The sequence below is a fragment of the Peromyscus maniculatus genome, chromosome 22 (genome assembly GCF_049852395.1).
Source record: "Peromyscus maniculatus bairdii isolate BWxNUB_F1_BW_parent chromosome 22, HU_Pman_BW_mat_3.1, whole genome shotgun sequence".
Lineage (NCBI taxonomy): Eukaryota > Metazoa > Chordata > Mammalia > Rodentia > Cricetidae > Peromyscus > Peromyscus maniculatus.
Window position 1 is genome coordinate 42,009,132 of NC_134873.1, and position 15,922 is coordinate 42,025,053.

The 15,922-nt window shown below is 49.2% G+C and overlaps 2 protein-coding genes across 3 annotated transcripts in view; one reads left to right on the top strand and one right to left on the bottom strand.

The window, feature by feature from the left end:
* Galnt14 (polypeptide N-acetylgalactosaminyltransferase 14) overlaps positions 1 to 8,040 on the bottom strand; it is a 224,422-nt gene extending 216,382 nt beyond the window's left edge. The window contains exon 1 of one of the 2 annotated variants that reach the window (XM_006990687.4): positions 7,906 to 8,040. In XM_006990687.4, the coding sequence (XP_006990749.1) occupies positions 7,906 to 8,034 (129 nt within the window). In that variant the 5' untranslated portion in view covers positions 8,035 to 8,040. Of the gene's footprint in view, positions 1 to 7,708; positions 7,835 to 7,905 lie in introns of those variants that run through there. The other variant, XM_042266768.2, reaches the window with a different exon arrangement.
* On the top strand, positions 8,000 to 12,535 carry LOC143270281 (uncharacterized). The gene is made up of 2 exons (XM_076559608.1): positions 8,000 to 11,447; positions 12,251 to 12,535. Exon 1 carries the CDS (start codon positions 8,000 to 8,002, stop codon positions 8,465 to 8,467), a length of 468 nt encoding a protein of 155 aa, XP_076415723.1. The 3' UTR covers positions 8,468 to 11,447; positions 12,251 to 12,535.
* The last annotated feature ends 3,387 nt before the right edge of the window (positions 12,536 to 15,922 follow it).

Consider the following 15,922-nt stretch of genomic DNA (forward strand, 5'->3'; position numbering starts at 1 on the left):
TCTGCTATGGTGTGCTGTTCCCAGTTCACAGCTGAGGCCAGCGAGCCAGGAGGAGAAAAAGCTGAGTTAGGCCTGGCACTACCAAAGGCAGAAAGACACCCTTGGCTGCCACGTGTATAAGTAAAGCCATACCTAATTTTGACACAATGGAGGCGCTGAGGTGGGCCGGAATTTATCACCTGGCTCTCAGGAGTGCCTGGGGCTGCAGAAGGGGTAAACTCACCACTTAGTTCAAGCTAGCGCAGGCACTGGGCAGAGCCAGCTGCCAGCTGCAGAGGGCACAGGACACATCAAACTCACGTCCCCAAACAGATGGCCAGACTATCATTCTGGGTCTCTGGAGTGGGTGTGCAGAAGCCATGGCAGGGTTCATGGTCTCCCCGCTAAGAGCAGAGCTGAGGAACTGTCCCCGCTTTCTAATTCAGATTATTTTCCAAAAACACATCGGGGACTTTGCGACACTCTGGGTGAGTGACAAGCGTGTAAACGTTAGAAATCAAACAAAGGCACACAAAGCATGTCTCTACCAAACCGGTTCCTGGGAGCCCGGTGAAGGGTCCGATTTCCTGGAAATTTGGGATGGCGGGGTGTAGCAAGGAAGGCAGGGTGGGTAGAAATCCTGAGCTTTGGGCATCGGCAGACAGCAGGCTTATTCTGTCCCTGCTTGGTTTACAAATGACCTCTGAGGAACCCAAGTGAGCAGCTGAGTGTTCTGGAGAGACAAGCAGCCCTAAAGAAAGGCACCTTCTAGACAGACAGACAGACACTCATTTGACTGCTTTACTTCTGTGATTTCCCTGTCTTGAGCAGGTGTTAAGTCTGTGCTTCCAGGCAAGGGAGGGTGGAATTGAACTGCTGGTCTTTGTTTTGAAAAAAATGCCAGGCCCTGTTGAGAAGCCAAGGTTACAGAGTGCCATGGCCCCCTGGCTAACTCAGACATGTCCCTAGTGCACAACCCTTGGGTCCTGAGACCGGGCTTCCTGCCTGGAACTGGGGTAAAGAGAACCAGGGAAGCAAAGGGGAGTCAGAACATGGACCGACACTTGGTTCTGAGGACCAGATAAAGGGGCTTTGCAAAGCGCTCTGGGTCACGGATCGACCCAAAACCGAACCCGGGTAAATTTCTCACAGAGGTGATGGAAATGTTAATAGCACAGGGCTTAAACTTTTTTAAGTACATGAAAGACATTTTTAAAGATTGAAAAAGCACATTCTAGAAAGGAAAGGCAAGCTATTTCCTAAGATCCCAACCGCCCACTTTGCATTTTTGCAACCCTGCTGCAGGAGCAGGTAATGCTCTGGGCTACCAATAAATAGCACCCCGATACCCTGGCTCCAACAACAGCCTCAGAAGGGAAGCTGGTCCAGCACCTTGCATGGGCATCTGCACGGCAAATGAGAGGCTAGGCGTGCATCTGATAATAGACTGACTCTGGTGATGCCAGGGCCCAAATCTCCTGGACAGAATCCAATGTGCATAAGCCGAGTGCCACCAGATTTATAGTGGCCTTCTGTGAAGTTCGTAACTCTTTTTTTTTTTTTTAATTGGAGAAATTAACTGCTTAATGGGAAATAGAACAATGGGGTTGTATAGTTAAGGTGCTCGTGGTAGGCAAATACGACAGAAAGACGAGGTATTTTCTAATAGCATCTGCTGCATTTCTAGTACCTTCTGAGACATTTGCATAGGCTGGAGGCACTTTACTCCAAGCTTTTACATTTCTAATACCTCCCTCAAAAGTTACCCTCCGGCCTTTTTACTAAGCCTTTGGACTAAATTTAGTTTCTTGGAAATAAGAGACAAGAAATTCTGCTCCTTTATTTTTTTTAAATCTGTCAGTTATTATACGATTTTCCAAATGGCAAACAAATGCCAAGAGAGAGAAGAAATGAACACGCCTTCTTCGGGTCTTTTTAAGTGATATGGTATTTATCATTAATACACAGTGTGAATAAAACATCAAACTTGTCACGTGGTTTTCACTAGAAATTAGAGATTTGATGAATAATTTGGGGGTAGAGAGCCAGCATTTAATCAGCACAGAAAAAAGTCACGTTTAAAGAAATCTTTACTTTAGCTGTTCATAGAGCCAGTCTTTCTTATGTGTGCATGTGTGTGCATGAGTGTGTACATGAGTGTGTGCATGAGTAAGGATAGAGCCCTACCTAGGTCAACCTCAGGTGTCATTTCTCAGAAATTGTGTGTGTGTGTGTGTGTGTGTGTGTGTGTGATATACATGTTTATATGAGTGTGCACGTGTATGTTTGTGCACGTAGAGGTCAAAGGTAGATACCAGGTATCTTCCACAGTCGCTCTCCACCTTAGCTTTTGAGACAGGCTCCGTGGCTGAAGCCTGAGCTCAGCAGCTTGGCTTGTCTACCTGGACAGTGAGTGCCAAGGATCTGCCTATCTCTGCCTCCTAAGATCTGGTTTTACAGATGTGCACTCCACAGCTGGCTTGTTTTTTTTAGGTAAATGTGGATGAGGCAAACTCAGGTCCTCAAGCTTGTGCAGCGAGCACTTCATCAGAGGCGTCTCTCCAACCCCAACCTTGTTCTTTGGGACAAGGTCTTTCCACCGGCCTAGGACTCACTGACTTGGTTGGGAACCCTGCCTCTGCCTCAGTAGAGCTGGGATTACAAGAGCATACTACCCTGCCTGCCTTTGGATGTGGGTGCTGGGTATAGAACTCTGGTCCTCACGCTTGAGCAGCAAGCAGGCAAGCACTTCACTGAGTTATCAGCCCAGCTCCTAGAACATCCTTTCATGAAACTAAGTAGAAGATCTGATTACTGTAACAGGACTGCAGCACAGTTTGTCCTTGTCCACGTCACTCAGACTGTGGCGCACTAAGCAGAGGGTTATATCAGGCCTGTGATGACATCATCACTAGGAGACCGGGGACGTTTCGTAGCACAGTGAGATAAGGAGAACAAGGATCTGAATGCCTATAACCAGACAGAGTCTAATAGTTGGGCAGTCTCCAGCCCAGGAACTCTCTCCCCTAGCTACACCATTCTCAACTTCTCCGAAGAAGCAGCGGAAGGATGTCCACTGTTCTCGCTTTAGAAATAAACTGACTCTCACCACCATGCTGGTATTGGAGCTTTAAAAAAAAAAAATCCCAAAGTGAAGGTCTCAGAAGCAAGGTCTCTCCATAAGCATTTCCTCCTGTTTCCTGGTCCCAGTTCTCTGCCAAGGGCAAGGCAAAGAACCTGGAATCTCTCTTCCCTGGGGCAAGCCACATAATACGAGGACTTCTCTTTACCCAAAGCAAGCCATAAAACCTCCAAAGATTAATCTAATGCACTCTGTGTGTTCGAGATGGCAATAAAGGAATTCTCTGACCTACCTTGTCTGACAGGAGATCTAAAGCCCTGCATTCTATAAAGGGTGCTGCCCACACCCAGGAGGAAAGAGTGCTGTTCAGATCGTTTAAAGGATCTAAACAGGCTTTGCTGCTTCCCTGCCCCAGTCGCCTGCTTTGGAATGCACCCTTTTTTCCAGCGGTATGTCCTCTACAGCTGTCTATTCCCACCAGATCTACAATGTGAGGTCTTTGACAGCACACGCTGGGTCTTTGGAATTTTCAATCTGAAGGCTTCCGTGGCATGTAAAACTACAATCAATTTTCCCTTATTAGCTTGTCTTTTGCTTTAGAGGTGTGGACCACAACTTTATGATAAGGAGGAAAGACATCATTCCACCCCTACACTAGTTTCCCCTAGGCTTCTGTATATTCAGGAAAAGGCTCCCCCCATGATTGTATCCTTGTTTCCTACAAATGCCTCGTGGACTGTTCTCATTCAGAACCTGAGTTTTTCCCCATGGTAGACAAATGTACCAACTGTATTCTTACTGTCAAGAACACAACCTCAGGCTAACGGGTAAGACTTGATGGGGAAAGCACTTGCCTTGAAACCATGAAGACCTAAGTTCATATCCCTAAAGCCCACGTAAAAGCAGGCCACAACAGACAACCCATGTCTGAAATCCCAGGGTTCCTACATCAAGAAGAGAAGCAGAGACATAAGAGAGCCCCGACCCTCTCGCGCCCAGCTAGCCTGGTCTATGCAGCAGAAAAACAGCAAAGGAACCCCCATCTCAAACAATGTGGAAGGCAAGGACCCAAACATGCTTGCACACACACACACACACACACACACACACACACACACACACACACACACACACATACACGGAAACTCTCCACGGGCAGAGAAGCTCCAGAAAATAGATGAGCTCACACTGTGCCCATCTCCAACCTTGCTGAATCGCCCACAAGTGGAGACTCAGGCTGTCCATCTAATTTAAACACGAGGTGAGCAGTCCCCAGAACATTCCTCATCCTGTTCTTGTCCTGATGCTGTCCTTGAAAAGCCTCTGTATCTCCGCCCAAATATCATCATTTAATCTCTCCTGTAAAACAAAGTATTAGCTCCCTTGTTGGCTTCTGGGAAGATTAAATGAGCTAATATGGGAAACGAAGTCTGTGAGCTGGGAAAGCACTACATTATGGGTTTCTACTTCCTGCATGCAAAGGTTCACACTGACTTAGTTGTGATCACACTCGTGGAGGAGACGACTCATTTGGCCATGTTCACACAAAGCAACAAAACAACAGACTTGGCATTCTTCATCTATTTCTCAAGTGCTGCTTTACAGTCACGTGACACATTCGCAGAAGGACTAATTCTAGGACCTTCTCCCAAATCAACAGAATCATCATCCCCATAATAAACTCAAGAATCTCTATGCCAGTCAGGTTCTCCAGACAATTCTAACACGCAGGCAAGTTGGGGGAGAATACTGTGTTCCTCTAGACACATCACACAAAGTTTCCGTTCACACCAATCATGGGACATAAAGCTGCCTGGTCTCACCTTTCCTGAGATACACACTGCGAAAGGATAGTTTTATGTCAGCTTGATACAAACTAAAGTCATCTGAGGGGAGGGAACCTCAGTTAAGAAAATGCCTCCAAGCCGAGCGCTGATGGCGCACGCCTTTAATCCCAGCACTCGGGAGGCAGAGGCAGGCGGATCTCTGTGAGTTTGAGGCCAGCCTGGTCTACAGAGTGAGATCCAGGACAGGCTCCAAAACTACACAGAGAAACCCTGTTTTGGGAAAGAGAGAGAGAGAGAGAGAAGGAAGGAAGGAAGGAAGGAAGGAAGAAAAGAAAGAAAGAAAGAAAGAAAGAAAGAAAGAAAGAAAGAAAGAAAGAAAGAAAGAAAGAAAGAAAGAAAGAAAGAAAGGGAAAATGCCTCCATACGATTGGGCTGTGGGCAGGCTTGTAGGGCATTTTCTTAATTAGTGATCAATGGAGGAGGGCTCAGCCCATTGTGGCTGGTGCCATCCCTGGGCTGCTGGTCCTGGGTTCTATAAGAAAGCAGGCTGAGCAAGCCATGGGGAGCAAGCTAGTAAGCAGCACCCCTCCATGACCTCTGTATCAGCTCCTGCCTCCAGGTTCTGGCTCTGAGTTCCTGTTTCAACTTCCTTTGATGCTGACAGTGACAAGAAAGTGTAAGCCAAATAAACCCTTTTGGTCATGGTGTTTCATCACTGCAATAGTGACCGTAATGAAGACTAAGACACACACACACACACACACACACACACACACACACACACACACACACACAAAGATCCAGAAAAATGCTCATCCATAAATATATATAAAAATATACACAAGACATTTATGGAGACACACATAAAAGTGAAAATGGGTTGTAGAAGAACACTAACCCAAAAGGGGGGAAGGAGTACACCTAATAATAAAATGTGGTCAAATCTCGAGAGCTAAGAATAAATGAGACTTTTAGAAGGATATACAAAAATGAGGAGTGGGTCAAATGTTCAGGCAAAGAACAGGCTTCTTCCTCATATGAGACCACTCATCGCTTACACATCGCTTGATGATTCTACATCACCAAGGAACTCCCCAGAGCTCACACACACACACACACACACACACACACACACACAAACCAAAGGCAGCACCCAAAACTAGCACAGTGCCTGTTAGGTACATAGCTCCTCCTGTCACTAAATGTGTGTTGAGCACAGACCATGATTAAAAGGTGAGAAAGGTGTAGCAACACAGAGCACCTCCAAAGGAAAAAGAGCTCTTGTCCCAGATCCCTGGGGCAAAACTAGGAATAAGTCAGCTTAAGGTAATGAGATTCAGTCCAAAACAGAGAAAGTTCATGTCCCTGCAGGCATCATTAACTGCATCACACAGAGCAGAACCGCCTAGGGAAAAAGGAAAAAAAAAAATCCCTGCAGATCTGTGGTCAGGGTCTGCATCAGTGAGAAAATAGATCCTGTACTACAAAGACTGGCTGGTGGCCATGCCAATCCACGGTATCACTTCCCTATGTAACCCCCTCCCTAGACCCTAATGTCCGTGGCCCTCCCTGATTAGACCCATACAAGCTGCCCCCTGCCACCTCAGTCCCCTGACTTCATCCGCACCTCGAATGCCCTCTGCCGACTGGCCAATGGTGTATCCTTCTCAACTCGGCTGTTGTGTCCTCCTCCAGGAAGCCCGGGTTCTCATGACACCCGGGGCAGTGAAACCATTTGGCTGTCAGTCCTGCACGTCCCGGACCACGGACGAATAAAACCTAGGAGCAAACCCTGGACCTCGGCATTTCGTGGCAGCTCACAATAGCCGGGGTATATGGGTGCTAACTAAATGCTTGTTTTGATCAGCTAACATTGGCGAGATTCCAAAGCACAAGTGACAGTGGACTTGGTTTAGAGGAGAGTCTATAGGATCCAAGTGGGCAAATCCTGAATGTGGAGGTTTGAGTTCAAATCCAGAATGATCCAAGTAAGGTGAGTTATTTAAAGACTCTCAACCTGTTTCCCCATCTATGAAGTAAGAACACTATTCAACAACGACGTATGAAGAAAGCGCCCACTGGGCACTCAGCACACAGTAGGCCCTCCCTGCTATACTCGGTGATGAGATCCCCTCCTATTCAACACACTGGTGCTCATCAGTCCTCCTCTTTCAGACCACAAGCTCCTCCAAGGCCCCCTCCCACTCCTACAGACTGCCCTGAACTCATAAAGGTTGTTTAGCTGCCAGCAAATCCCCCGGAGGCCTCGCTCTCTTTCCCCTGTTCAAGGCTGTGGAAAAGGACAAGGGCTCTGAATCTCAAGCATGAAACTGTAGGGGGAACCTCCCACTCCTTTGGGCTGCACCCCTGGTCAAGAGTTAGAAAAGCCACTTGGATTCCCATTTCCCAAACTCCCTGCCAGTAGGAAGCTTTCCGTTCTTGGGGGCTCCTTCGTGGTGTTCTGAACGCATTCAACTTCCACCTCAGCTAACAGGCTGGAGAACAGTTACAGAGCCAGGTGCCACCAGGCCAGGCCGGGTGGGCAGGGAAGGCACCGTCTGGGAAAGCTCCAAGGGAGCTCGCTAGTGTGGCTCACGTGCGCTGCGCACCCGGATCATCAACCTCCTCCCCTGGGGCCTGGCAGCGGCGGAGGGAAGGAGGTCCGAACATGCAGACTTCTCACGGGTGCCAGCATCGCCAACCCAGCCAACCTCCAGTGACCCTCCAGCGGCACCCACTGACTGCCAGTCCCAGGGTGGCTGGTCCGCAGCGCCCCCTCGGCCACCGGACTGCTACTTAAGTTGGGAGCCCCGCTCTGTCCACGAGCGCGCGCCCACCACCCACACCCACTGGCACTTACACACGCCAGGGATCCAGAGACGCCCGAAGCTTCTTAAATTCCTCAAGCACCTCCCCATGGCCGCATCCCGCGCCTGTTACCTGCTCGCGGCACCCAGACCCCCGGCTGCCTTGGAACCCTGAAACCCCGCGCGCGTAAAACCGCGCGCCCTCCCACCGGCCAGTGCCCCGCGCCCTGCGCGCCACCAAACGGCATACCTTGGGGGTCTGCACTTCGGGTCCCAGCGGCACCTCCAACTTCCTCTTGGTGACCCAGAAGAACAGCAGCACGGTGATCCAGAGCACCCCGAAGATGGGCAGCGCCAGGCGGCGAGTCAGGCGCCGCATGGTCCCCTCTGCCTGCTCCTCTCGGCGGCGACGCGTCCCTGGGGCACCCCCCGGCGGTCAGGGGCGGCGGGGCACGAGTCGCCGAGCGCCTCGCTCTAAGAGAAACGCTGCTCCCGGGATCCCGATGTTGGGTGGTGGGATCCTGCCCCGCCCGCTTCGGAGAGAAGCCACAGCCGGGGCGAGGGGCGCCGGAGACTCGAGACGCGACCGGGAAGGGGCGAGGGGCAGCTCAGTCGGGCGCCCGCTCCAGCCGGAGAGCCGCGGTGACCGCCGAGCTGCTGCTGCTCGCCGCGGCTGCCTTTGCCCGCGGCTGCCGCGAGGGAAACTGACTGGAGCAGCCGGGAAGGTGGAATCTGAGGCTGTGCCCGGCACCCCCGGAGGAGCACGAGGAGGAGGGAGCGCGGAGGGAGGGCGGGCCCGACAGACAGACTGACTCCGAGGGAGAAGAGAGCGGGGCGGGAGCGAACCGGGCTCTGAGAGGGGGCGCTACCGCCTCCCGCCGACCGAGGAGCACCGTGCTCGTTCAGGGACCTTGGTTGCAGCTCTCGGACCATCCCGGGCTGGGGCCGTGAGGGGCGGGATAGGGCGGGCACAAGTGACAGGAATGCTAGCTACACCCGCTGCAAGCTGAGACTTAAGGACCGGACCAGGACCAACCCGCGCCAGGTGAAGCACGGCCTGGGAGGAGTTCCCGTTCGCCGCGGGGCGCTGCGCGTGGAGCTCGCATCAGGGTCCTGTAGCCCCGGAGCCAACACGGGGAGAGTGGGGCTGACCCAGATGCTGCCTCAAGTCCAGGCACACTTGCTTGGCCATTCAGGGCCAAGGTCGAGTTCAGCCATCTCCCCAGGGCATGTCTTTGCCTGTGAGCAGGTGCCTGGCAACTTTCTCTGCTTAATGGAAAACTGAGCCGGGTCTAAATTTAACTTGAAAGATGTCCTTTTAAAAATTAAGGCAAAAATTATCTCCCTGAGGAGTTTTCTCTCCTTGTAAAGTACCGGGGCTTGCTGGAGAGGGGACCTAAAGTTAGGGCAACTATAGGAAGCTGTGAGAAAGTGATGGTGGGAATTGGAGCACTAGGTACACGCAAGTCTCTTTCAAAATCCCTTTCCCAACTGCTTTTAAGGAATATGCCCTCCAGTTACAGACAAAAGCCACTAGGATTTAGAGACAGGGGACATTCTGAATCCAGTTCCCACACAGGCCTGAGGTAGGCTGGCATTCTAACCATATCTAATAGGGAATGGTTCCTAACCAAGCCTACCTACATCAACCGTGCAAATCACAGCTGCATCCTATACCTTCCCTATTAGATTCTGCATCTTAAAATGGATGTGAACACTGAATGCCAGGCATCTATCTGTCTTCCCTGAGAGTTCAGAGAGAAAAGGTGAAAATCGTGCGCAGTCTGGGGAGCCGTGGCCACTGGAGCCACGCCGTTTGAGTTAGAGGGATCCTGGCTCCAAGTTTCTTCAGGTGAGGATGACGCAGCAAGTAATGCGGCTGCATCTTCCCTACATCTTCATTCACCGAGCTAGAGCTCGGCATCAGGGCAGCGCCCACACCTGACTACAGGTAGGAAAGGTGTCAATCAAGTCTCCAGATTTCCTCCAGTGCTATGGAGCCCTCAAGACACATGCTCAGAAACAGCGGAGCCCACACAAAGCCTCCGGTGTTTGGTACCGGTACCGGACCTTGTGTTTCAGCCGTAAGGCAGCCCTGCCCAACAGCCCTGGAGAGTCCTGGAGGTAAGAGGCTGGAGGTTAAGAAACTGGGGGGTTGGAAACAGCTGTGGAAATCCAACAGCCAGAAAAAAAAAAAGCTTGCCAGCCCATTTCCAGATACAGCTGAGTTTGCTGAGCACCACACACAGACCCCCCGCTGACTGCTGATGTCCCACACTTGTCTCTTTGTTGGACTCCTAACCTCCTACTCTCCAGTTAATGCTTCAGGCAGCCAAAGGCCTGGGCAAATAACTGCCGCCGTAGGAGGGCTGGGACGCGGCAGCTTTCTGAGCCCCCCGGATCTATTCCAGGAGCCTCACCCTAGGTCCCTGGTCCTGGACCTCCAAAGTGTTCTGTGTCGGCTCTGCAGGGGACCCACGCCCACCCCTCAAGCAAGCTGTGGAGCTGCTCAGTGCTCTAGGCAGGCACAGCAGCAGCAGCAGCAGCAGAGTCCATTGCTCAGCGCTTTGTGATGCTGCTGCTTCTGAGTAACAGATGGCAGACAGTTACACAACACCACCGCCAAGCTCTTGAGATGGTGCAGCCCCACACTGCCTGCTGCTGAGGTGCTTCATTCAGACTGGCTGGCATATGGGGAAACCAAGGCCCTGGGGTGAGACGTCTCGGTAGGAAGGCCTGTATAATGCTGGGGAGACTGGAGATTCTCTTCTAAAGCAAGCACTTGCTCTTACATCGTTATTTTGCCTTCCTCTCACATGGGGAGGAGTGCCTGGGCCTTGACAGATTTCTAAAGAATCCAATTTTGCTAAGTGCCATTACCTGACCCAACCAGAGGGCATATTGGCATTTGAATTGGAGTAGATTACAGGTGAGTCTTTAATCTCCGTGCAGATCCCAGCACTGTAGATCTCTCCTGAGATCCAATATATCTAGAGGTCCCCAAGCTTGGACAGATATTTAAAACTGTTTCATCACCAGGCTTGGGGGCTTGGCAATGGCTCAGTCTGTTCAAGTGTTTGCAAGTACAAGGTTCTGAGTCCCATTGCCAGAACTCACTTAGAAAGAAAGGAAGGAAGAGAGAAGGAAGAGAGAAGGAAGGAAGGAAGGAAGGAAGGAAGGAAGGAAGGAAGGAAGGAAGGAAGGAAGGAAGGAAGGGAAAAAAGGAAGCTGTACTTCATAAACCCAGAGCTGAGGAGGCAGAGACAGGAACGGCGGTCCCTAAGGGTTCACTAGCCAGCTACCCTAGTCTGCTTGGTGAGTTCCAGGCCAGCTGGAGACCCTGCCTTAAAAACACAAGATGAATGATGCCTGAGAAAAACACCCAAGGTTATCCTCTGGTCCCCACATGCCTGTGCTTATGCACTCACACACTAATACAAAACAGCCTAAATAACACAGTGCTCGATTGATCCCACAGGGGGCATTAACTCTATCACTGGTGACCAACCCAAACTACAGCTTTCTCATCATGATCAATAGAGGGAGGAAAAGCTCCGAGCAAAAGATTTTGGCAGGAAATGAAAAAAGAAAATAACAACAACAACAAAAAATCTGCTCTGAATTAGGACTCTCATTTAGCAGGCTAAATAGAGCTACCTCTTGGTCATGATTCTTGAGCCAGTTCATATTTCTCCACGTTCCAGTTCTGCAAAGAACCCCTCAGCTGACACATTTCCAAGTCTAACCCTGCCTTTTCCCCTGGATTTGGACGCTGCGCCGCTCCTGTCGTTGGTAAGTTCAGGAGAAGCTGTTCCCTCCTCACAGGCGAAGACATTAGAGAGCAAATTGGGTACTGGAGCAGATGTGAGTCATTCATGTTAGTATAAAAACTACAGAATAAAACCCATTATGGTCCCAGAAAGCTGTGTAAAGCAGCATATGGAGCAAATGTAAGCTGGAAACAGGAGGAAGCTGTGAAGTCCGATGCATATGCTCTCCGGCGGCGGCGGCGTGTGCTGTGGGTTTTCACACTTGGGCTTTCGGTTTCTTTTAGCTGTCTGCCTGGGCCTGTCATTCTCCTTCAGCTCCCTGCACACCCTTTGTTCCTTCTGGATCAAGTCCCTCCTCGCTGCCCACCCGGGAGCGTGCATGTGTGTGTGTGTGTGTTCTTGCACGGGTGGCTGCATGCGTATCTTGCCATCTGAACACTCACCAGACCTGTCACCGCCCCTGCGTGTGATGCCCCTAACGGCCAGCCTCACAGATTTTTGACCTACTGGGGCTAGGTGGTATTCTGTGGAAGAGTTTACCTTTTCTAGGCCAGGGGGAAAGGTGAACAGGGGCAAGGCAGATGGTGGCTGGCTCAGTAAGATGAGAGGCTGGCATGCTGTTCCAGCCCTGGCCGGGTTCCCCAGCAAAAAAAAAAAAAAAAAAAAAAAAAAAGTGATAGGGAGAATTCAAAGATGCCTGTCTTTATTCCACAGCCCTACAGTCTTTGAGCCAGCCCCTGCAGTGGGCCCTGCTCAAGTGTTAGCTGTAAATAATGCATCAACCCCCTCTGCCTCTGCGTTCTTGTTTTTTTCTCTCTACCGTAGATCCTGTCAAAAAAATCACACGTCCCAGGTCTCCTACCAAGGCTTTTTCTGCACTGAGCGATGGAATCATCTGGGCTGAGTGCAAAGGAGAAGGAGCTATTACGAAGCCCATGCCTGCCCATTCGGCCACGTTGGTACCCTTTTCGTCAGAGGAGTAAAGCCGGATGCCTTTTCCCCTCATCTTTGATGAGGACATGGGTGGCTCTATCTATGTACGGGTTAAGGCACCTGGCGGTCACCTCTCTGAACCTTTATCTATTAAACATTTTACTTTATGCTCCCACCACCTCAGCCCTTCCCTCCGCCTTTTTATTTTCTTATGCACTACTGTATAATTTGTTTCCTTCAAAGGGATTTAGATTTTTGCATTTCAAAAGCCTGCTTTTCCATTATTTTGAAATACCCCCCAAACTTTCTTTGTTCCTTATCCAAATGCCAAGCGTAAAATTTACTACGGCTACAATGATAGGTCTTATCTGACTGTAGAAACTGGTTTGATCATCAGGGATGGTGGCCCCTCCCCCACGTTTTGCATAGAAAATGCAATGTTCTTGCTAGTGAGAAGGAGTGACTCAGCTTAATGGAAAAAAAAAAGAAAAAAAAAACACAGAAGGAAAATCTTTAACTCAAATTAGCTAGTGAAGAGCCTAGTCTGCAGAATCGGGAAACCCAATGGCGGTTGTCATGCCCTGGATCCCACCTGCTTTATATATGATAGTCACATACAATCCATCTTTATTGGTAGGCTTCAGCTTGAAGGTATGAGCCTACGGTCAAAGTGAACAGGAAAGCTAAGTCTATATAGGCCTCTCGAATCTGCCAGGAACTTCAAAGAGGTGCCAAGCACGCCCTAAGAGTGGATAGCCACTCGAACAACCAACCGAGGCTGAGGGCACTTTTCCTGTAGCGGTACTAGCTGAGAAGAGTGGCCCCAATGCCTCAGTTTGCTTGGGTTTCTTCTACTCATATTTCTGGCACAACTGTCAACAATGTCCCCTGTCATGCTCAAGACATTTGTGGTATAGATAATAAATTTGATGAATAAGAAAGATTGCTTAAAACATGGGTCCTTGCTCTTCAAATTTATATATATACTGAGTTTGAGATGCCCTAAATAGTTGTAACATGAATCTTAAAAGTACGGCCGGGTGTTGGTGGCGCACGCCTTTAATCCCAGCACTCGGGAGGCAGAGCCAGGCGGATCTCTGTGAGTTCGAGGCCAGCCTGGGCTACCAAGTGAGCTCCAGGAAAGGCGCAAAGCTACACAGAGAAACCCTGTCTCAAAAAACCAAAAAAAAAAAAAAAAAAAAAAAAAAAAAAAAAAAAAGTTCTTATTAATAAAAAAAAAAAAAAAGCCCGGAGCCAGGTATTGGGGTGAAAGCTGAAAGAGCAGAGAAACAGAACAAGCCAACCACGTACTTACCTCTACGAAATCCTTAGCCTCAAGAGCATGAGTTCCTGTTTCCTTACACTTTATATACCTTTTTCTGCCCCGACATCATTTCCTGAGATTAAAGATGTGTGTGCTTCCCAGTACTGGGATTAAAGGTGTGTGCCACCAATGCCTGGCTCTGTTTCCAGTGTGGCCTTGAACTCACAGAGATCCAGATGGATCTCTGCCTCCCAAGTGATAGGATTAAGGGTGTATGCCACCGCTGTCTGGCCTCTATGTCTAATCTAGTGGCTGGCTCTATCCTCTGATCCCCAGATAAGTTTATTAGGGTACACAATTTATCACCACATTTAGGGTACACAATATATCACCACAAATAGTCACACAGGACTATTATTGACAATATGGACAAATTAAGGGGGCTTTGCATAAGGTAATCACACAATGATGTCAGGGCATTTTCTGATCCCACACATACTACTAAAGATGTTTCACCCACACAGCAGCTCACAGATCCTGGGAAGCACCTGGGTTCCTTCAGAGGACAAGGAGTTCCCAAACCCATACTCTACTCATCCTCACAACCACCTCTCCCTCTGGTCCACATGCCTACATATGCCACGAGAGCCATATGAATGGATGAAGTGAGAGGAAGCCGAGGAGTAGTGGTGTGAGCATGATGAAAACAGAAGCAGGAACATTGGGGTGTAGGGCACAGTGATCACAGCAGCAGGGAATGTGGGGGGCCATGGAAGTCCAGCAGTGACTAACTATACCTGGTCACCACCAACACAAATCAACTGTAGCGATGATAGCTTGCCAGATTCTCAACAGACACAGATGTCTAGATGGTGATGTGAATTCATGATGTCTCCCGGAGGATCTTAACAGTTGGTAGCTTACTCAATAACCCGTCCCCTTACCAAAAAAACAAATGGAAAAAAAAAATGGAGTAAACAAAACAGGTATGTAATCTGGATCTAGCCTGCTGCTTGCCAGTTTATACGTGGCCACAAGCAGATGTTCCTGGATACTGCCTCCTACCTTGGAGACTTAGCTAGGAAAAGGAGGGAGATGGATCAGAATCATAGGGTCCAACGAGAACCTTGGAGATCATTTATCTCAGCACTCTTTGGTTTGTGCTTGAAGAAATTGTAGCCCAGAAAAATCTCTCATCAGCCAGCAGCAGCAAGACCGTGTGTTCATGGTCAAGCCTGGACTGTCCCATATCTACCCTCCTGTAGTTCTCAAGCCTCCTCACTATACACCGTGCTCCAAAGGGACAGTCTTCCCTAGGTTTGACAGGCCAAGAGGAAGAGGGAGCTGAGATACTTCTGGGAATGGAGATGGGGAAGCCACTGAACTCAGAAGGTTCCAGAGAATCCACAAAACAGCCACGCTACTATCAGCTCAGACTCCAAGCAGTTTGCTCTGAGGAATATCAATAAATAGCCTTCCCCCCTCTCTCTCAAAAAATATAAACTGGCAATGTGAAGAAAAGCTTGAGCATTCAAGACCTGGTCCCTCCTCATGTCTCTGCTGGGTGACAGTAGGTCTCCTGGATGGAGGTACCTTGGTCCAACGGAAAATTAGCCACATCCCAACAGGAAAATCATTTTTAGAGCCATGCTCTGCACCTGTCTTCCATTTCACTTGCTAAGTGCAGTACAAATATTAATTAAACATAGATTATTTGAAAAGTGCTTTAAGCATTTGAACTTAACTGCGCTTCATGGGAAAATGATATAAATATCATCCCCCTGTTGTAGTTTTCTCTATGCAAGACAATTTATTTCACCCATCCTCTGGCTGTCTCACCTTTTGTGTCCTCATTTTCATGAGACAAGTGAAAAATAATATTTCTCTTGTGCACAAAAGAACCAAATCCCCTTCTCCGGCTTGATCCGACAAAGGCCAGTTTGAACGTTAATGGAAAAGAAGCCTGATGTACAGTCCAAGCACAAATCCTCAGGGAAAAATAATGCGTCTCTTTGGGGAAAAGAAATCGTTTATACTTATGAGGTAGGAGATTTTCAATTTATAAAGGTTTCCTATTTCTTTTGATTGCCAGGATAACTGCATTCCAGAAAGGTTAGCCTTCTCTTGTATTAAGACAGAACTGCCTCTCAGATCTGGGATACAGATTCAAAAAACCGATGAGTGACAAGCATCTCTCTCCATGTGCTGGACCACCAGCCTGGGGGATTTTGAAGCAGTGCAGATCACAGGGCTAAAATCCATTACCCAGAAAGATGGGAAGGTTCCTCTCACTGATTCCT